At 37.4% G+C, this 16,125-nt stretch overlaps 1 protein-coding gene across 1 annotated transcript in view; it reads left to right on the plus strand.

The window, feature by feature from the left end:
* Positions 1 to 16,125, plus strand: part of ZC3H13 (zinc finger CCCH-type containing 13) — a 162,818-nt gene that overhangs the window by 111,175 nt on the left and 35,518 nt on the right. The window contains exons 9-12 of the mRNA XM_042781909.1: positions 2,521 to 2,712; positions 7,547 to 8,099; positions 9,596 to 9,699; positions 10,224 to 11,423. Of these exons, the coding sequence (XP_042637843.1) occupies positions 2,521 to 2,712; positions 7,547 to 8,099; positions 9,596 to 9,699; positions 10,224 to 11,423 (2,049 nt within the window). The remainder of the gene's footprint in view (positions 1 to 2,520; positions 2,713 to 7,546; positions 8,100 to 9,595; positions 9,700 to 10,223; positions 11,424 to 16,125) is intronic.

The following is a 16,125-nucleotide window of genomic DNA, read 5'->3' on the forward strand; positions in this document are numbered from 1 at the left end:
GACTCATAAGTTGCATAGGAAAATATTTTAAATTTCCAAATGTGCTTTTTAATAAGTCCTCTCCCCCTTTATAATTTAATTGCCAGAGAATGCGCTTTTTGAAGTTAGTTTTTTGGTATTTGTATTTATTAAGACATTTCATGGCTTAATAGTAAGTTTTTGTCAGTGTTCAGAGTAAACTTTAAAAATGAATGCATTTTTTTATTGGTTGAATACAAAGTTATGTCTCTGACATCAAATTTGTTAACTATGTTTTAATATCTTCCACATCTAACAATAGTTTTTAGTCTGCTTCTATCATTACAGACAGGTGTGTTAATTCCCCCACAGTGATATGAATTTGTTGATTTCTTTTTGCATATCAGTCACATTTGGCTTTGAATATTTTTAGGCTTTACTTTTTAGGTATGCTCACATGAGGGAAATTTTACTTTTATCACTATGGAGTTATCTTTTTCTGACTTGATGCATTTTCCTTGAAGGTTATTTTCTTGAAGGCAATTTTCTTTTGGTTAGTATTTGCTTCATGTATGGTTTTCCACCCTGGCAGCCTTTCTGTACTCTTGTTTTAAATGTTACTTTAAACAGCATGTAGTTATTAGACATATATTGGATCTTCTCGTTGCATCTTCCTTGATTCTTAACTTTTCCTTTTAAATGTTTCATCCCTTCATCTCTCTGTTTTGCTTTCCAGGTAGTTTCCTCAGACATAATTTTCTCTTTAAAAAAAAAAAAAAAACCCAAACTCACTGCTGTTGAGTCTGATCCAACTCATAGCGACCCCTCCTTGGGTTTCTGAGGCACTGTCTCTACAGAAGTACATTGCCCAGTCTTCTTCCGAGGAGTGGCTGGTGGGTTTGAACTGCCAGCCTTCTGGTTAGCAGTCAGATGCCTTAGGCACTACACCACCAGAGCTCCCATTTTATTTTTAAGCCACATCTAATATTTAACACTTTCATTCCTAGATATTATATATAGTTTTTTTGAAGGTCTTTCAAAAAATGTTTTAAACTTTTTATTTCAAATTTTAATTTCAAATTTTAATTATTAAAATATTATTTACAGATATTTTAATTATTAAAATACCCTATACAGTATTTAGAATTATGTTGTAATTCTTTTAGAGCTCAAATCCTGTTATGTGTGAGGGTGTGTGTGTGTGTGTATTTGGTCTCAGGGAAGTGTCTTCTGATTCTTGCTTCAGGTGGGTTGATATCTCATGTGTTATTATAGATTTGGCTTGAACTCATCTTCATCATACTCAGTTATTCAGTGAGGCTGAGAGCAGCATAGCCCTCTGGAGTTTTTGCCAGGCATTCTTAGATTATCACAGCCCAAGTACAACTTTTCTTCCTATTCCCTAATCCTCTGTCCAATCCCCTAATCTTCTCTTCCTGCCCCTATTTTTTTTAAAATAATTACAGATACCCAGGAGATGTAAAGGAGATGTAAAGGGAAGTCCCATGCACTCTTCCCCCAACCTCTCCCAGTGTTTTGGTAGCTAAATAAGCAATAGATATTGGTACAATCCATAAACCTAATTCACATTTCACCAGTTATACATGCATTTGTGTGTGCACGCACATGGATGCATGCATATGTAGCTCTGTGCAGTTTTATCACATTTGTAACCTTGTATTGCTATCACCACAGTCAAGATACCCAATTGTACCAACACCATGAGAGTGCCTCACATTACCCTTTTGTAGTCATCCTCATCTCCTCACATTCATGACCCTTGGCAACCACTAATAAGTCCTCTGTTTTTATAATTGTTATTTCGCAAATGGTACATAAGTGGAATCATGCTTGTATGTATCTTGTTATGATTGGCATTTTTACACTAACTATAATTTCCTTGTGAGTCATACAAGTTGTTGCATGTTTCAGTAGGTCATTCCTTTTTATTGCTGAGTAGTATTCCATGGTAGGGATGTATCAGTTTGTTTAGCAGTCCACCCATTGAAAGATATTTTCTACTTGGCATCTTTCTTTTGGTTGATATTTGTTTGATACATGTTTTAAGTTTTTTATTATTATGAATAAAGCTGCAGTTTACATTTATTGCCTACATTTTTTGGAAAATATCAGGTATTATTTAATGTCTTGCCCAAGCACCTTGGCTCTGTATTGGAATGTTTTCACTAAACTGTAATAATTATATCCATATTTATCATTATATTCATTATGTTTGTGAATTATATGTAAATCAGTGATTTCTACTTTTACTGTTTTTGAGTTAATTGAAATGAGTTTTCTTGCTTTATGATCCTATTATATAACTTTTTTTATAGATGAGGAAAACCGGGACATAGCTTTACCTAAGTGAGTCACTAGAAACTTGAGTGTTCTGAGCCAACATTCAATAACTCTTCTCAAAATTAAATGATTACCACACTTTGGAATATAATATGAAAAGAAAGCTTTACATAATGTAGTTTTTTTGAGAAAGATTATGACTGGTGAAATTTGTTGAATAAAGTATGTGTTAAACATTTTGTGTGAATATCCTTTGTTTAGGAAGTCGAGGCACAAGAGGTTCTCAAATTGATAGTCACAGTAGTAGTAGCAACTATCATGACAACTGGGAAACTCGAAGTAGCTATCCTGAAAGAGACAGATATCCTGAAAGAGACAACAGAGATCAAGCAAGGGATTCCTCTTTTGAGAGAAGACATGGAGAGAGAGACCGTCGTGACAACAGAGAAAGAGGTTTGTCAAATGAAATATTATTAAATAATGACCAATACCAATTAGGAGAATTAGATTTTAAACAGTTATCAATTTAATTTTTAATATAAAATATCTTAAGGCTTTTGCATAACAATACATCTGAAACTATTCACTCATACATAGTCTTCATTTTGCTTTGATATGATTTAGGAGGGATTATGTAAGTAGCTAACTACCAATACCTACTGACAACAGAGTGTATGAACTAGGGTGCCCTGCTGGAAAAGCTTGCAGCCGTGTAAAAGATGTAGATGTTTGTTTGAGTGTCATCCCAAGTGATTCTATCTAAACCTTCTCATCTGAGTATCCTGGCTGTTCACTTACTAGCTATGATAAGGACTACCAGAGAGGAGCAAGAACAGATGACGATAGGTGGGGATAGTAGGGAGAAACCTTTTATTCATATTCTTGCCTGAGAAAATATAATATTTATAGTATTTGTTTTAGCTATTTTTATATTTAGTATGTCTTACATTTACACATTCCTGTTAATCTAGTATGAGCTCTTAAATAAATTTTGAAGTAAAATTACTAGGTGGCTTTTTACAAAGGATTATAAGTATGTACTTCAGTAAGCTTTTATTATCTATTCATATTAGGGCCTTGAGACATTTAAAATTTTGTAAAGGTCTTCCTAGCCTTCTTGGTTGGTTACTAGAATAAGGTTCACAGTATGCTGAGATTGATAGAGTATGAAACTGAGTAGACCAGGGGTTTAAATGGTGGTACTTCACTGTGGACTGAATCAAAGAGATGATTGTGTATCTTGATGTGGGTAGTAATGGGAGGAGTACACATATGCTAAGACCACCATATACTTTTGGGAGCATAGATGAGATCAGATGCAGGAGAATTGGTTGGGTTGAGTTTGTTAAGGTAAGCCTAATGCATTTAGGTTAAAAGATATATAGGATTTCCTTAGCTACAGGTGAGGCTGTATTTAGATGTTCCGTGTTGATATCTGTGAGCTCTGGTGGCTCTGGTTAAGGCATTGGGCTGCTAACCAAAAGGTCAGCAGTTGGAACTTACCAGGGGCTCCACAGGGGGAGCATAAATCTACTTTGTAAATCTACAGGGGAAGTAAATCTGCTTCATAAAGATTTACAGCCTTGGAAGCCCCATAGGGCAGTTCTACTCCAACTATGAGCTGGAATCAACTTGATGCCGGTGGGTTTGGTTTGATGTTGGTATCTGAAATTATTTCTTTTGTAGCACTTTGATTTACCTCTTCTTACCTCCTTACTCTAATCTCCTACAACCGTGTGTTGGTAATACTTCTTAAAATAATACCTCTTATATTTTTTTTTACTTTATTTCTATTTTCATATCCTAGCTCAGGTTTTTCTTATGCCTGAATTCAGTAGTAACATTTAATTTCAGTCTTATATTTAGTTCAGCCACATATGTATTGAGCTTTATTAAGAGAACGGTGCTTTCCATACGTTCTTGACGTAATCTTTACAATTTCCCTGTGAATGAGGGTATGATGGGAGAACCCATATCTCTTGATTTAGGCAGTTTTAGCTAAGAGAAGGAAGTGATTTTTCTAGCATTAAAGAGAAGTAAATTCCAGAGGTAGAATTTAGGCCCAGATCTTCTGAGTGCCAGACCAATTCTCCTTCTGTTTTACTTCACTGTAACTACTTCAATAAATGTCTGTTGTCTGATTGAAATAGAAATTTATTTTAGAGGTTAATGATATTTTCTACAAATATTCATTAAGCACCCCTGTGTGTTACTTTGCTAGGTACTTGGAATACAGTAGTTCTTGTCTTCTGTCCTTGTGGAATTTAATAGAGAGGAAAAGAACTCTCCACCCTACCCCCCACCTCCCTGCAAATAAATAAAAAGGTTAATTTGTGCTATAGAGGAAGCAAACGAGGGGGATAGATAGATCCATAGATTGAGACCTACTTTAGATAGAGTGCTTATGAAAAATTTGAGGAGATGACATTTATGCAGAGTTGTGAATGAAAGGGTCTTTGAGAAACTGAGTGTGAACATATTCCATGCAGAGGGAAGAATAGGTACAATTTTCCTGAGATGGGAACTAGCCTAATATGATGTAAAACTGAATGAAGACCCATATGGCTAGAGTGTGGTGAGTAATAGGGAGAATGATAGGGATTGACCGTAGATATGTACCAAAGCACATTGTTCTGTATTTGAGGAATTAAGTCTTCCTTTTAGTTTTTCACAGTATAATCAGGGGACACATAGACAGTTGAACTATGATAAATGCTATTACTATATAAAGTTCTGTAAGAAGACGAGCAACCAATTCTGGGGAAATCCAAGAAAACTGTGAAGAAGTGATGTCTGAATTAGGAGCTGAAGGAGCAATAAGAATTTGCTAGAAGGAATGATTAAAGAAGCACTTTGCAGAGAGAGGGAGCAGCATGTGCAGTCACACAGGGTCGAAAGAAACGTGCTTCAGAGTGGCAAAGAATTATGTTATGAAGTTGATGTGGAGTTATGTTCTATTGGTAGAGAAGGAAAGAAGCTGGAGGAAAAAACTGATGAGAGAGTATAGGCCAGATTATAAATAGCCTGATAAGTCAAGCTAAAAATTTTGTTACTGCCTACAGGATAACTGCATTTAAGCAGCTAGAAGAAATAGAGTTTTTATTTAAAAGAAATATAAGAGAGTTTGGGGGAAGACTGAAGACAAAGATGTTAGCCAGTCATGCTCTTGAGGATGTACTTGCCTAAGAAGAACTGATCGTGATCTGAGTTAATACATTAACTGTAGGGATGAGGAGAGGAAATGCAATAAGGGAGTAGATGGAATTGATGGAACTCGGATATGAATTATGAGTTGGATAACTTAGAGAGTTTCAGCTTTTGTGAAATAGGTATGTCATTAAGATAAGGAAATACAGGGAAACCTCTGAGAGCCAGAACTTGGTAGGACTGCCTTGTTTTCCCAGATCTCACAAGTTGTATACCTTTAACAGGGAACAGTCTTAGCATTTTTTCTATTACTTATATTAGTGAAAAAATTTTGAATTTCCTTTTTCTGACAGATTACTGCCTTACAAAGGTTTTGGCTTTTGCAGGTTTACTATAAAAAGACAAACTCATTTGAGGGCAAGATGGGGAAGGTAATGTAGACAAACTATGTGGTGTTCTTATATTTTTTACATTATCCTTTGATATATCGATCATTGTCATTTAGTCGGAAGAATAATAAAGTTTTTGTCTGCCTAAAAAGAATGCCTGCACAGAGTAGTCTATGCTCTGGCATTGCTATAATCAGAAACTGCAAGTGTGAATTGCTATAAGCTGCATTTCTTTCAGGTTATTTTGTAGTTGTTGTGGCATTAGGATAATCCCCAAATCAAGAATCAGACAGTATAAGATGGGTAGATAGCATTCTGGGAATCAAAAATATGGTATATTCAAGTTGTTTTAAATTTAAGTTGATCCCAACAAAAATAAAATAGTATAAGAAAACTGACTTCTAGTCCTTCTACCCTAATGTTTCTGCCATCTCTGTGACTTCAGCACATTAACTTTTGGGCCATAATTTCTGTGTTTCTAAGAAGAAAGGGGATGAGAAAAGGATTGGACAGGGTTTTCCTTCATGTTAGCTTTAAAATTCTATGAACTTTTGTATCTAAACCTGTAACCTTCCAAAGAATAGAAGATGAATAATACTTACCTTTTTCATCATTGGAAAGGAAGGACATTCAAATTACTATATTGCATTTTTCCCTTGAAATATCCTAAAATTATTCTGCTTAATAAATTGATGCCAGATGCTCCACTTAAAATTCAAATGGTGGTCTATTATAGGATGACTTCCGTTGACTAACTGATAAACGTTATATGGTATGAAAATAGAAAGCCCACAGTAGCCTAGATCCTATAACAGTATGAGTTACTGTGAAAAATGGCCACCTGTGGAATAGCTCATACCATCCACTTACACATTTTTTATCCCAGATTAATTTCCCATTGAGTTGGGTATTTGGGCATCATGCATTTATTTTCTCAAATGTTTAAAGAAAAAAAGAGGTAAAGAGAAAATTTACGCAAAGAAAAGTTGTGTTTTTATATGATTCGTGCATTGACTGGAAAATTTATAAAACATGCCAAGATTATCAGCTAACATTTTATGAAAATAGCTCTTCATCTGAATTACCAGTTATTTGATAAAATAAAAATTTATTACAAGTTAGGTATTATAAATAGATATCACTAACATGATCACTTTTTACATTTACTTATTTCAAGATTGCTAAGCACCAGTCTCCTTAATATACAGTAAGAAACTGATAGTGTTTTGTTCTGCTGTATTTTCCTCACATATTAGCTGCACTTTGATGTGTACATATTTTGCCCTGAAATTAGAGGTGTGGCTTACGAGGGAAATATATTTTTTCCTTCAGTGCCTATGTTCTACACCTTCTTCTGCCTCTGTCCTTTGCCACCAGTGTTCTCAGGTCCTGCTGGGAGGACAGAGAAGATCAGAGGTGATGGGTAGAGATGGCAGAAGTGGGGTTGGAGCAGTGCGCTGGAGGAAGGGTAGGGAGCATGCAGAGAAAGATCGAAGTGCATCGTTAGGAGATGTGAGGGTTGATGAGGAGCAGAAAATATGGTAGTTAGAGGGCAAATAAAAAATTATCTTTAAGGTAAAATAGTTTAAAGGTCTAGGAGTGATTATTGTTTGGATGTTTATATAGTGTCTAGTTTATAATTTATTGCTGGTGTGACCCTATGCACAGGTAAAATTGAAGATTTACTGTACTGTCTTACCAGTAGGTTATCTGTCTAATTAATCACCGAAAAAACTTGGTTTTCATTGTAGATCAAAGACCAAGCTCACCAATTCGACATCAGGGAAGGAATGACGAGCTTGAGCGTGATGAAAGAAGAGAGGAACGAAGAGTAGACAGAGTGGATGATAGAAGAGATGAAAGAGCTAGAGAGAGAGATCGGGAACGAGAACGAGACAACAGGGAGCGGGAGAGAGAAAGGGAACGTGAACGGGAGAGAGAACGAGAGAAAGAAAGAGAACTAGAAAGAGAGCGTGCTAGGGAAAGGGAGAGAGAGAGAGAGAAAGAGAGAGACCGTGAAAGAGAGAGAGATCGTGACCATGAACGGGAGAGGGAAAGAGAGAGGGAACGAGATAGGGAAAAGGAGCGGGAACGAGAGAGAGAAGAAAGGGAGAGAGAGAGAGAACGAGAGAGGGAGAGAGAGCGAGAACGGGAACGAGAAAGAGTGAGAGAAAGGGATAAAGAAAGAGAACGTCAGAGGGAATGGGAAGAGAAAGATAAAGGGCGAGATGACCGCAGAGAAAAGCGAGAAGATACCCGAGAAGAAAGGAATCCAAGAGATGGGCACGATGAAAGAAAATCAAAGTAAGAATCATTATGAATCTGTTTTTAAAGGTATATTTCAGTCCAGCATTAGAAAAAGTTTCATTTAATGCTCTACAGTGTGCCCCTTAATTTTCTATTAATTCTTTTTCTTCTTTATTTTCTCTATATTTTCCTGCATTTCAATTTTATATTACTTTTCTGGTGTTTAAAGTCTTTTGAATTGTCTAGAAAAAAATGATTTTTCCATTCTACTGCACGTGTATCCAGGGGATGTTTTTAATCATTCTCATTTACAGGGCCATTTTTGGTAGCACATTGACTTTCTCTACTGCTACAGACTTTTTTCCTAACAGGAGTCTAGTATAAAAGCCTCTTCATATATAACTAGTTAATGGAGTTGATTAGTGACCAAGAAATGTTGCCTGTGCTGTTCCTGATTATACTTCATGAGTTTTGGGTACTTGTTATTATAGAGTCACCACTCCTAGGCTACTTACTGGAAGCAGTTACACAATGTAGATCCGAGGAGGTCCCTACAACCAACCACTGCATGGCTGGATACAGAGTTTCGTAAGCTTGGGCCTCTGTGTTGTCATCCTACATCTGGGGCTGCCTTCTCCACAGAGTTACTCATCTGTGTAAAGAAGCTGTCAAGGAGACACATATGCTTTCAGTATGGTTCTCAGTCTTGACTAAAGTATTTATAAACAATGTTAGTTAAAAAAAAAAAATAATAAGTGGTCACAGTTTAAGAGAAAATGTGGGAAAACAATAGAATAACATAAGTGCCAAGAGAAGTAAGTCTCTACTGATTTAAAATTTAAGGAACAAGAAGTAAAATGAAAATATGAATTATTTTATTAATTTGTCATCAAGCAAGTCATTTAGTTCAAAGAAAGGGAAAGAAAAACTAATTTTTTAGGGTACCCACAACATGTCTGACACAGGGCTTCTGACAATTTATTCTTCACTGCGGTTTCCCCCTCATTTTCAGATGGAAAATCTGAGATTCATTGAGTTTAAGGAACTCACTTGGCTCTAAGTTGAATTCATACCTGTTTGACACCAAGACCTATACTAGATCTTCCCATTCTGTTTCCTGGCATAAAACATTTTTATATCATAAAAATGTGAAATTGACAAAAGTTTGTATTAGAGGATGTATTAGTAAGGTTATTCCTCTGTTGCATGTCACCACCTCACAGGATTTAAATTTGGCAATTTTCACTTGAAGTGATTCTGCATATATAATGAAAAGAAAAATGTTGCTACATATTTTAAGTCTATTATTGTAAGTCTTTAATAGTAGTAGTCTTTATACCACCCTCACACATCTACCACCACCATTTGCAAATGAAGTAAAGCATTTTATTAAAGATGCTGAATACCTTTTGCATGGTACAGTTCTGACAATAACTGCTATCCTACCATTATGTGTTCTAGTTACAACAAGGAAATTCTAGTAAAAAATATTGTAAAGAAATCTTTTTCACCCCACTGGAATTTTATTAACTGCATCTGTTGGTCCAATTTAGGAAGCGCTATAGAAACGAAGGTAGTCCTAGCCCTCGTCAGTCACCTAAGCGTCGACGTGAACATTCTCCTGACAGTGATGCCTACAACAGTGGAGATGATAAAAGTAGGCAATTTATTTTTTGTATCTCTATTCAAATTCAAGGAGCACAGTGGCTAAAGCATTTGACTGGTAATCAGAAGGTTAGCGTTTCAAACCCACAAGCTGCTCCACAGGAAAAAGATGAGGCAGTCTGCTTCCGTAAAGATTTACAGCCTTAGATACACTGTAGGGTTGCTACAAGTCTGAATTGACTGAGTGGCAGTGGGTTTATATTCAGATTGATTTGTAACCATCAGACCATTCTTTGACCTCAGTAAAAAACTGATGAATCAGTTTTTAAATATTCTTGCTCTGCTGCCTCTGAATATCTTCTTATGTCACAAAAGTATCTGTGTTATAAATACACAAAGTCATTTTATGATAATGCCACTGTCAATTCCTACTATTTGTGTAAAGTGTATTTTCTAAAATTTTTACTGAAATTAGTGCTATATGAAAAATGAGAGACTCGCTTATTGCTATTTGTATGTACTGTGCAATGTTTGTTAGGTCGGTAAAACTGTGATTATTTTTATCTTTTTGGATAGATGAAAAACATAGGCTCTTGAGCCAAGTTGTACGACCTCAAGACTCTCGTTCTCTAAGTCCGTCACACCTGGCAGAAGACAGGCAGTGCCGATGGAAAGAGGAGGATCGTAAACCAGAAAGAAAAGAGAGTTCACGGCGCTATGAAGAGCAGGAACTCAAAGAGAAAATCTCTTCTGTAGATAAGCAGAGAGAATTGACAGAAATCATAGAAAGCTCAAGAACACGTACTCAAGACATCCTAGCACACCACCAGTCTGAAGATCGAGATATCTCTGATCGAATTCATGAAGAAAACAAGAAAAAAGCAAAAATTCAAAAGAAGCCAATTAAGAAAAAGAAAGAGGATGATATTGGAATAGAAAGGGGTCATGCAGAGACAACATCTGAAGATGTTCAAGTATTTTCACCTAAAAAAGGACAGAAGAAGAAAAGTATAGAAAAAAAACGTAAAAGATCCAAAGGTGATTCTGATATTTCTGATGAAGAGGCAACTCAGCAAAGTAAGAAGAAGAAAGGCCCACGGACTCCCCCAATAACAGCTAAAGAGGACCTGCTTGAAATTTCCAGTAATAAAGATGGCGCTGCTGTAGAAGATCCTCAGAAAAAAGAAGATACAGCATTCAGTGACTGGTCTGATGAAGATGTGCCTGACCGCACAGAGGTGACAGAACCAGAGCACATTGCCAGCGCTGCTACTCCTGCTAGTACTCCTCCTCTTCTGTCTTCTCTTCTTCCTCCTCCTCCTCCTGTGGCTACAGCCACTGCTGCTCTTGCCACAATTAATAGTACTAATCTTCACACCCCCTTCACCACATCCACCACCACCATTTGTACCTCGATCACTGCCACTACTTTTACCAATGAAGAGTTGCATAGAAAGTGCCACAGAGCACGAGTGGAGAAAGTAGAGGCACCTCATGTTACTATAGAAGATACACCACATCGCAAGGCAGTGGATCAAAAGAGGAGTAGTAGCCTTGGGAGCAATCGGAGTAATCGTAGTCATACATCTGGTCGTCTCCGCTCCCCATCCAATGACTCCGCCCATCGAAGTGGAGATGACCAAAGTGGTCGAAAGAGAGTACTGCATAGTGGCTCAAGAGATAGGGAAAAAACTAAAAGCCTAGAAATCACAGGAGAAAGGAAGTCCAGGATTGATCAGTTAAAGCGTGGGGAACCTAGTCGAAGCACTTCTTCAGGTAATAAATTTGAATTTTGATGTAATCTATATTTTCTGTGTTAACGATATTTTATAGAATATATTTTTAAACTAATTCTAAATTGGTTACTTTGTATGCTGCCTTAAATTTTATGGAACTTATCAAAAAACTTAGCTGTCCTATCAAAACACAGTTTCTCTTGTCACTTGCAACAGTTAATGTTCTCTAGAATTACCTCAAGACACTGAATTAATGAATACTGAGCTGTTGCCCCTAGAGGAAATACAGGGTTAAGTTCTGTGAGCCTGTAGTCACAACATTTTTGTTAGTCAGTCAATACATGGCTTTGCTTTATGTGTGTTTCTGCTTAAGACACTTTATTTATTATATTTCTTCATAATAAAACAGTAGCCAAGGAGGATTTAACATTTTCCGGATCCTGGGGAACATGTCTGTAAATTTCTTTGCCTTTCAGCCTCACAGCAATGCTGTCCATGATGCTTTTTTTTTTTTTTTCTTTTAAACCAGTTGTTATCTCATGAATCATCAAATTTTGCTTTTTCATCTTTTCCATTACTTCCTCTTATGCTATCGATACTCCTTTAGCACTTTCCTGTGCTTCCTCATGTACAGGTCGGTGAATCGCCTCTCCCTTTTTCTAGATGGACCATATTGTTGGTTCATTCACATTAAACTCACGGCCAACAGCACTATAACTCACGCTTACATAAAATTACCTAACACACCCATTTTCTCTATAAGGCACATCACAGTCTTCTCACACTTAGCAACACTAGACAGCACTTTAGCACTATGGTTGGGGGCCATTTTATATAGTACAATCACCAGCAAAATGCACAAAAATGTGAAAAACATGCGCTAAGTAGACTGAAAAGGACAGAGTTTATAGTCTGAAAAGGCAGAGCTTTGCCTTGTTTGACCTCAGCTGGGACTCGTGTGCATTGGGCGACTGGAGTTTTTCCCTGCTCTGAGTATGTCTACTAATGACTGCCCCATGATTTTTGGGATCACAAATAAATTTTAGCAAATACTCAACTTGTCACATATGGAATCCATAAGTGATAGGATTGACTATATTAGCTGTTAACACATTGTTATGACCATTATAATAGAGATATATTCAATGATACTAACAGTTTTTATATCTAGACTTTAGTAGTAAATCTTGGTAAAGGGCTTATGTATTCAGGAACCTTTTTTTTTTTTAACATTTTTAAAATTTTTACTATGATTTGGGTGAAAGTTTACAGAACAAATTCATTTCCCATACAACAGTTCATACACATTTTGTTTCATGACAATGACTGCAATTCCCCACAATGTAACAGTACTCTGCCTACTTCCTCCCTTCAGTTACTTCTCTGTGTTCTTTTCTCTTATGCATTCCTGTCCCCTGAGCTATCTCCCTGTGTAAATACTGCCCTCCTATTCTCCCATGACTGATCATTGTAAGGAGTATATCTTATTGATGTAAATGGTCATCCCATATGCCTGTCTGTTGTTTGGCTGGAAGCCAGAAGAGTGAGTTCAAGTCCAGACCTGAAGGAAACTGGCGACCATAACCTCAGGGGTGTCACTAGGCTCTATCACACCAGCAAACCTGTTTTATTTTTTTCTTAAATGATTTTGAGTTTCGTTTCACATTGCTCTCCCACTCTATCCAGGATCTTCTGCACTGATCCCTCCCTTTCTTTTTTTTTTAAATTGTGATTTGGGTGAAAATTTACAGAGCAAATTCACTTTCCATACAGCAATTCACATGCACTTGGTCTCATGACATTGACCACAATTACCGCAATGCAACAGCTCCCCTCCCACTTCCTCCCGATAGTTACGTCTTCCTTGTGTCCATTCACTCCTGCCCCCTGAGCTGTCTCCCTGTGCATAAATAACCCTTCTTTCTCCCATGATTGTTCTCCACTAGGAGTGTATCTACCTCAGGTAAGTGTTCAACTCATATGTCTGTCTTTTGTTTGGCTGAAAGCCACAGGTGTGGGTTCAGTTCCAGACCTGAAGGGCAGCTAGGACCCATAGTCTCAGTGGTTCCACCAGGATCTATCAGACCAACAAACCTGGCCCCCCTCCCTTTTTTTGAGTTTTGTTCCACATTGTTCCCTGTCTCTATCCAGGATCTCCTACATAGATCCCCTTCCAAGTGGTTGACGTGGTAGCCGGGCACCATCTAGTTCTTCTGGTCTTATAGTCATACAGTCTCTAGGTATACCAGTCACTAGGGCTAATTATTTCCAAGAATCTTTGGTTTTCTTCATTCTTCTTTGCTCTGGATAAGAAGAGACCAGTTATTGCATCTAGATGGCTACTTGTAAGCTTTTAAGATCCCAGTCGCTACTCGCCAAAGTAGGAGGTGGAACACAGTTTTGTGTAGTATGTTATGCCAATTGAGCTTGATGTCCTCTGTGACTATGATCCTGACACCACAGGTTCAACTACTCAGTCCATCTGGGCAGCTGGCTATGACCAAGAAGTGACTACAACCTTGTCCCTTGTCAGCTCTACTATACACCTGGGAATTCAGATCATACAAATACATTTCTAGGACCATTATCTGCCAACCCTATACATGGTCTTGGGTAGACTCCCCGCTTCGTAGACATACCTAATAGTTGAGCTTGTCTACCCATCTATCCACCTATATACCCATATTTGTCTTCACTGACAACACAGTACTGTATGTGCAGAAGGGTTCATCTTTGTTGTCTGTACCTCCCAAGTACCTCTCTCTGTCTACCTCTTCCTCAGTGCCACCATGTTGATCACTCACATTTGGTGCATTGCCCTTCTCTTCACTCTAATCAATACTTATCTCTACCTATCTAACGATGTTCTCTCCCCTCCCCTCCCACCACTGGTAACCAACAAAGAAAATTTCCTTCCATGTATAAACCTTTCCTTGACTTTTTACAATAACGATTAATACAATATTTCTCCTTTTGTGATTGACTTATTTTACTCAGCATAACGTCCTCCAAGTTCATCCATATTATGAGGAGCTCTGGTAGCATAGTGCCTAAGGCACTTGACTGCTAACCAGAAGGCTGGCGGTTCAAACCCACCAGCCACTCCTCGGAAGGAAGGTTGGGCAATCCTACTTCCGTAGTGATACTGCCTCGGAAACCCAAGGAGGGGTCGCTATGAGTCGGGGCCGACTCAACGGCAAATAACAGCAACAACAACAACAACAAGGTTATTCTTCAGGGTTGCATAGTATTCCATTGTGTATATGTACCATAGTTTGGTTATCTATTCCTCAGCTGACAGATACGTAGATTGTTTCCATCTTTTGGCTATTGTAAATAGTGTTGCGATGAACATGGGTATGCATATGTCTGTTCTTGTCATGGCTCTCACTTCTTTAGGATATATAACTGGTAATGGAATGGCTGGGTCAAATGGTATTTCTAAGTCCAACTTTTTAAGGAATCACCATTCTGCTTCCACAATGGTTGTACCATTTTACAGTCCCACCAGCAGTGTATGAGAGTCCCAATCTCTCCACAACCTAGCCAGCATTTGTTATTTTGTGTCTTGTTGAACTTTTGCTACTAGTGCTGGAACAAGATGGTATCTCATTGTTGTTTTGATTTGCATCTCTCTAATAGCTAATCATCATGAGCATTTCTTCATATGTTTGTTGGCTGCTTGAATATCCTCCTTGGTGAAGTGTCTATTCATGTCTTCTGCCCATTTTTTAATTGGATAATTTGTCTTTTTGTTATTGAGGTATTAGAGTTTTCTATAACTTCTAGAGATAAGTCCCTTGCCAAATACAAGATATGTCATTGCCAAATACTTTTTCCCAATCTGTAAGTTCTGTTTTGACTCTTCTGCAGACGTCTTTGGAAGCATATAAAACTTTGATTTTTAGAAGGTCTCATTCATCTAGTTTCTCTTCTGCTGTTTGTGCATTTTGGGTTATGCTTGATAGTCTATTTATGCCATATATTACAGCCCCTAAATTTGCCCCTAGTTTTTCCTTGAAGGACTCTACAGTTTAAGATTTCACATTTAAGTCTTAGATCCATCTGGAGTTAGTTTTTGTGTATGGTGTGAGGTCCAGATCTTGTTTCATATTTCTGCAAATGTATATCCAGTTTTTCCAGCACCATTTATTAAACAAATATTCTCCTCCCCATTTAATGGATTTTGGGCCTTTGTCAAAGATCAGCTGACCATAGGTTGATAGGATCTATTTCTGGGTTCGCAGTTCTATTCTAATCGTCTGTGTGTCTGTCATTATACCAATACCAGGCAGTTTTGACTACTGTGGCCGTGTAGTAGGTTTTGAGATCCGGCAGTGTGAGACCTCCTACTTTATTGTTGTTCTTCAGTAGTGCTTTGTTTATCCTGTATTCAGGAACCTTATTGAACTCTAAAATTTTACCTTCCTACAGCCAGTGCCCACTCAGTCCTTTTTGTTGGGGGCAGAGGTGGTGGTTGTAAAAATATATATTATAAAACATTGCCAATTCAACAATTTTTACATGTGTAATTCAGAGAAACTGATTACATTCATCATATTACATAACCATTAGCCACTGCCCTTTACCAGATTATTTGACCAGCATTGACATGTTGTCCCCTAATCACCTCCTCCCTCCTATCCTTGGCAACTACTAATAAGTTTTGACCTGTCCATATTTGCTTTAATATTTTCAAGTTCATCCATATTGTAGCATGTATTAAGACTTCATTTCTCTTT

Source organism: Orycteropus afer, unplaced genomic scaffold, assembly GCF_000298275.1.
Source record: "Orycteropus afer afer isolate SDZICR_OR568_19922 unplaced genomic scaffold, OryAfe1.0 scaffold00194, whole genome shotgun sequence".
NCBI classification, from domain to species: Eukaryota; Metazoa; Chordata; class Mammalia; order Tubulidentata; family Orycteropodidae; genus Orycteropus; species Orycteropus afer.